We start from the raw sequence: 6,163 nt of genomic DNA on the forward strand, positions 1-6,163 counted from the left end.
CTGCCCTTGCCCGGCACCTGCCCCGCGCCGGCCCGCTCCCCGGAGCCTGCAGGGCCGGTCCCTTTCCCGCTGCCTTCGCTGCAGCTTCCTCCAGCCCGGGAAGGCGGCCCGAGCGCGGCCGAGCGGCGGCTGGACACGCTCACCCGGGAGCTGGAGCGGGCGCTGGAGGCGCGCACGGCGCGGGACTACTTCGGTGAGCGAGCGCCGCTGTGGCCGGGGTCGGGTGCCGGGGCTTAGGGGTCGGAAGGGCCGCCTGGACCGAGAAGGAGGTCTCCTGTGGGCCGAGGAGCAGGCGGGGTTTTGTGAACTGCAGGGTGTAGGGTTTATTTTCATCAGTGGCTTCTTCTCCGGGTCTCCCGTCACTGAGGGGGTTTGGGCAAAGTGAGCTGACGCGCTGTTCCTGCCCTAAAAGTCAGGTTGATAGGTAAAATGAGCTACTTTCTGGTTTCTTCTTTTTATTTCTTAGTCCCACTAGGGACTGAAACCTGAACCCAGACCCTTGGCACTGAGCTACATCCCCAGGTCTTTTTTTTTTTTAATTTTTTAAATTTTTAAATTTTTGAGACGAAGTCCCTTTAAGTTCCTGGAGCCAGGCTCGAACTTCAGAGCCTCCTGCCTCAGCCTCTCGGAGTGCTGGGATTACAGGCGTGCGCCACCACGTCTGACTTGGCCTTTCTGTCTTAACCCTTGGCGCTTGCTTGCTGCTGCTCATCCTACCTGTAGTTTTGAGATCAGCAGAAGGGGCGCCTGCCAGCCCAGTGCTGCCCTCACCCCGCTGTATGGGTTGTGCAGAGGAATAGAGCCGGAGGGCTGTAGGTACCCCACACCCCAGCTCACCCAAGGCTGTGGCGACAGTAGTAGTATTACCAGTCCTAGTAGCAGCAGAGGTAAAGACCGAGAGAGGTAGAGAGGAGGACCAAGCCAGACTCACTGGGCTGGTCTGGGCTGGTCTGGGCTGTTCCTATGTAGGCGACTTTCCTAAAGGATTCCTGCTTCGAGGAATCCTGCCTCGAAGGTGATTGCAAAGCCCGTCAGTCTCTGACAGCCTCCATTTCCCAGACCTGCCCTGGCCCTCTCATCGCTTTGGACTACACTTAGGCTGAAGTTCGGGGCAGGCAGAAGTACTGTGGGACCTGGGCAGAGTGTTCCCCGCTCCCCCACTGATAAGCAGAAGGGCGAGGCCCCGGGCTTTGGAAGGGGTGAGTGGTTATCAAGCGTGGGACTGAGGCTGTCCTGGGGTTTCTGTCTTTCGTGCAGTGGAGCTAACAACTCTGGAATGCCCAGAACTGGATCTTGAGAGATGAGGAGGCTGCATTCTGCAGGCCAGTTGGGGGCATTCCAGGCAGAGCAAAAGGAAGCTAGGGAGGGCCTCAGCTTGTGCCTCCCAGGAGCTGTAGCCCAGGAGCGGTGAGGAGGTCAAGGGCATGTGTGGGCTAAGGGGCTGGTCTGCCTTGGGCACGGAGAGCATCTCCCTGTGGGAGGTCAGGGGAGACTCTGGTCGGGCAGGTCTGGAGGCTGCTGTCAGCTGGCCTGGGTGCCGGAAGAAGAGTGAGGAGTACTGGCTCTCTTCTGTGCTCTCTTCAGGGAAAGCTAGCCAGTTGCTGGCCCCCTGTGCATCGCGGAGCCTGGGCAGATATACATTTGTTGGGCTCCATGGCTGTTCCAGAATTTTTGTGTGATGCTAGGATGGTCCTGGTCCCGGCAGGTAATACTGGAAGCAAAGGGATTGATGGTAGAAGATTGTGTGTGTGTGTGTGTGTGTGTGTGTGTGTGTGTGTGTGTGTTTGTTTCATCCTTTCTACAGAGGAATTGGACTCAGCTTCTGTTCTTTGAGGATTGATGACAGATTTTTTTCACTCCAAGAGCAGCCAGTAAAAAAGATTTAGGTAGTTGTTCTCTGTTTGTTAAAAAGATGAGCAGCAGCAGACATGGTGGGCACACCTGTACTATCAGCACTTTTGAAGGCTGAGGCAGAAGGATTGCAAGTTTGGGCCAAGCCTGGGCAGTTTAATGACTTTGCAAGACCTTGTCTCAAAATAAAAAAAGAGAATGTACCTCAGTGCAAAGGCCCTGGCTTCCATTGCTAGTACTACACACACACACACACACACACACACACACACGCGCGCGCGCGCGCGCGCGCGCACACACAACTGTTTGGTTATTTGCTTGAGTTATATGGTTCTCAAGATACTTGACTATTTTATCTTTTTTTTTTTTGAGGCAGGGTCTCCATATGCTGTTCAGGCTGGCCTTGAACTTACTATGTAGCCCAGGCTGGCCTTGAACTTTGCAGTGATCCTTCTTCTGCCTCTGCCTCAGCCTCTCCAGTGCTGGGAATACAGGCATGCACTACCACACCTGGCCCTATTTGACTTTTTGTGCTACAAAGGTGGTAGTTTCATATACTAGTTCAACTTGAATAAAACAAAATTTGATCAAGGAAGTGTGCAGGTGGTATGAGCTCCAGGAATCCCTGCAAGACTTTAGTTATAGTTTGTGTCTCTGTGTGATCCTTTCTGACTTCCCCTTCATGCCCTGGTGCCAGCTGAACTCTTGGTCCTTCTTTGTCATTCATGGATGTCTGTGGAACTTTCTCCTCTGTTCCGCAACCTCCACTGCCCTCAGCCAGCCAGTAGGCTTAGGCCACTGGAACCTCTTGGTGGCCTCCCTGCCTTTAGAACTTGGACCACCCACTCCCCGGGCCACACCCTGTTTTTTTTTTTTTTTAATACTGGGAATTGAACTCATGACCTCAGGCTTGCCGTGCAAGCGCTTAAGCCACTGAGCTATACCCCTGGCCCCACACCCTGTTTTTGCTTTTCCCCTGCAGCCTTCAGTTCCAACTCCAGCGGCTTCTCCCTAGCACCTCTGACTCCTCTCAGCTACCTGCCCTGCAGGGTCCCAGCTGAGTCCTGGCACAGCCCCTCTGCTGCTCTGCCAGGCCCTGAGCGCCTCCAAGGAAGCTTCTGGGACCATGGCAGCGACTTCAGCTTTGGTGGTCTTCTTGGCACCACCTTTCCCCCTCCCCTCCCTTATCCTTCTTTCCCTTCCCCTCTCTTCCCTTCCCCTTTCCTTTCCTTTCTATCCCTTCCCTTCCCTTCCCCTTCCCCTTCCTTTTTCTCAGCACTGGAGATCAGACCCAGGGCCTTCACACGGAGCCACATCCCCATGTCTTCTTTTTATTTACTCTTCCTTTTGGAGGCAGTCTCACCGAGTTGGTCAGACTGGGCTGGAACTTGCGGTCCTCCTGCTTCAGCCTCCGGGGTGCTGGGATTACAGGCCTGTGCCACCATACCCAGCCCTTCCTGTCTCCTCCGATGCTTGCCCTTGCTTTCCACTTGCTCAGAATATCAAGGTCACCGGTTACAGTGTTTCCACCAGCTTCTTGCTCCTCATCCTCAACCTCCCTCCAGCCCCCAGCAGCTGTTCTCCCTGCTGTCTAAGAAGTTAAGGACCTCCCTCCCCATCCTCCACCTTTTCCATCTTCAGCTTCTTTCTTTCCAGTGGCCATTTTTCTTTGGCTATAAATTTGTATAAGGGTCTTGTTTGCCTTTCCTTCCTTCCTCCCTCCTTCCCTCCCTCTCTCCCTCCCTCCCTCCTTCCCTCTCTCCCTGCCTCCCTTCTGTCCTTCCTGTGCTGGCAATCAAAGCCAGGGCGTCATGGAAGCTAGGCAAGCACTCTACCAGTGAGCTACAGCCCCAGCCCTGTTTATTTTACTTCTGAGACAGGGTCTGGCTTTCTAATCCTCCTGCGTCAACCTCCCTGGTAGCTAGGATTGCAGGTGTGTGCCATCTTACCCAGTTGTACAGGTATCTTACATTAAAAAGGCAAAAACAAAACTCAACCTCCATGGCCACAGAGTCCCCTCAGCACTTTCGTCTCCCCTCCTTCCCACCCCTGTATCTTGCTGAAATCATCTCTGCTGATTCACCTCCAGTCCCAGCTGTCTGTTCTGTCTTCTCCTGATTGGCCCAGCCCTTGTACAGGATGACAGCGGCACCCCAGCCCTGCCCAAGCTGTAGTCATCTTTTTCTAGGCCCTGAATGTCTGCATCTTGCTCCTGCATCTGACAGCACTTATGAAGTCTGCTCTCCTTGAAGCGTTCTCCTCTAATCTCTGAGGAGCCTCATGCAACTGGTTCTCTTTTTAGTCTATTTTTGTTTGTCTGAAACAGGGTCTCACTCCATCCAGCAGGCTGGCCTTGAACTCATTATGTAGCCTGCACTGGCCTGGAAATCAGGGAAATCCTCTTGTCTCTACTTCCTGAATGCTGGGATTACAGCAGCATACCCAGCTCTTCAATTTTTTTTTTTTTTTTTTTTTTTTTTTTTGGTCTTTTTGAGACAGGATCTTGCTGTGCAGGTCAGGCTGCCCTTGCTTGAGCTTACTTTGTAGCCCAGGGTAGTTTTTTTTTTTTTTTTTTTTTTTGGAGATAGGGTCTCTATATGCAGTCCAGGCTGGCTTTGAACTCACTTATGTTGCCTAGGTTGGTCTTGAACTCGCAGCGATCCTCCTGCCTCAGCCTACCCCCAGGCTGGTCTTGAACTTGCACAGTTCTCCTACCTCAGCCTCCCGAGTGCTGGGATTAGAGGCATGTGCCACCACACGCGGCAATATATATTTTTTTAAAGGGATGCAACCACACCTTGAGAGGAAAATAACATAGAACCCCAAAACTAGTGCAAAGTAGTGGTTTCCGCTCTTGTCTGCTTTTCCATCCTGATTTCTGGGGATAGCTGAGTTTTATGTTTTTCCCTTTTCACTGTTTATTCCAGGGATTTATTCAGAGACATGAAAAGGGCATAGTCTGAAAGCTGATGGTGGGAGGGTAGATCTCTTTCACTTAGTCCCCCCACTCCCAGTGCTGGGATTGAACAGAGGGCCTTTGCACTGAGCTACATGCCCAGCCCTATTTATTTACAGGATCTTGCTAAATCATTACGTTTCCTACCCTGGACTCCAGCAATCCTCCTTCCTCACCTTTGCAAAGTGCCAGGATTAGATAGGTACACCATCATGCCTGGTTTTATTTTTTGTTTTTTTTTTGAGATATGGTCTCACTGCATTTTCATGCAGGACTTGGACTCAGTGTGTAGCCCAGGGTAGCCTGGAGCATAAGGCAGTCTTCCTGCTTCAGCCTCGTGAGTGCTGGGATTACAGGTGTACACCATTATGAGTGATTCTCTTCTATCTTGAAGAGAGGAGGTTAGCTGCAGTTTTCTGGGTGAGGCTTGTAAACCATGGTGTGTATCAGGCTGGTGTGAATGAGGGGCAGGAGTAAAGTCAAAACTAGGGAACAAGCCGGGCGTGGTGATGGACATCTATTATCCCAGCTACTTAAGAGGCTGAGGCAGGAGGATTGCTTGTGTCAGGAAGTGGACATTGGTCTGGGCAACACAGCAAGACCCCCCCAACTCCAAAAAAAAGGAACAAAAAAAAGAAAAATGTTGGTTCTAAGTTGGATGTGAGGGAGAGGGGCACACCGGGGCATACAAAAGTGCCATCTTCTGAGGGAGAAACCAAGCCTGGAGCGGTTTGGGGGGATCTGGAACACGATGTAGAATGTCTGGGACCCTCAGGAAAGTGGGTCAGCATTCACGGGGAGTCTGGGCTGGAGCAGAGCACCCAGAGCCCTGGGCAGGCTGGGTGATAGGGAAGATGGAAAGCCCAGGGCGACCAGGCAAAGCCATGGCCACATGCGAAAGCCTGCAGGTAGAGTTCGCTTGGTTGCTGCATTTTAAAGTTTAAATTAGCAATTAATTTCAGAACGGAACAATTTTTTAGCTTTTCTTGAAAAATTAGGATCTCTGGTATTAATTCTGGGCAAGAGCGGGGGTGGGGAGTGCTGGGAAGGGTCTGAGTGGACTCAGAAGGTCAAAGCAGGCTGTATCTTGGCAACCAGAGGAAGGGGCGGTCCATCCTTTTAGCAAGATGGATCAGGAAGGGCACGGCTGGGGGCTGGGGATTTAGCTCAGCGGCACAGTGCCTGCCTGGCAAGTGGAAGGTCGTGAGTTCAATTCCTGGTACTGGGAAAAAAACTAAAAAAAAAAGAAAGGGCACGGCTGTGGGCAGTTAGGAGATGACAGTGCGCACCAAGCCGTCTTCTTTGCTGGGCAAGGGGGAGGAGAGTCTGATGGAGAAGGGAGGGATTTTTCAAGGC

General features: G+C 52.2%; 1 protein-coding gene across 1 annotated transcript in view; it reads left to right on the plus strand.

Moving 5' to 3' along the window:
• The window catches only part of Wtip (Wilms tumor 1 interacting protein), a gene marked incomplete at its 5' end in the record, with an annotated part of 23,585 nt that continues 17,422 nt past the window's right edge, over positions 1-6,163 (plus strand). Inside the window, 1 exon segment of the mRNA XM_013522520.1 lies at positions 1-193. Within this exon segment, the coding sequence (XP_013377974.1) occupies positions 1-193 (193 nt within the window).

The sequence above is a fragment of the Chinchilla lanigera genome, unplaced genomic scaffold (assembly GCF_000276665.1).
Source record: "Chinchilla lanigera isolate Chin_1 unplaced genomic scaffold, ChiLan1.0 scaffold00067, whole genome shotgun sequence".
NCBI lineage: Eukaryota > Metazoa > Chordata > Mammalia > Rodentia > Chinchillidae > Chinchilla > Chinchilla lanigera.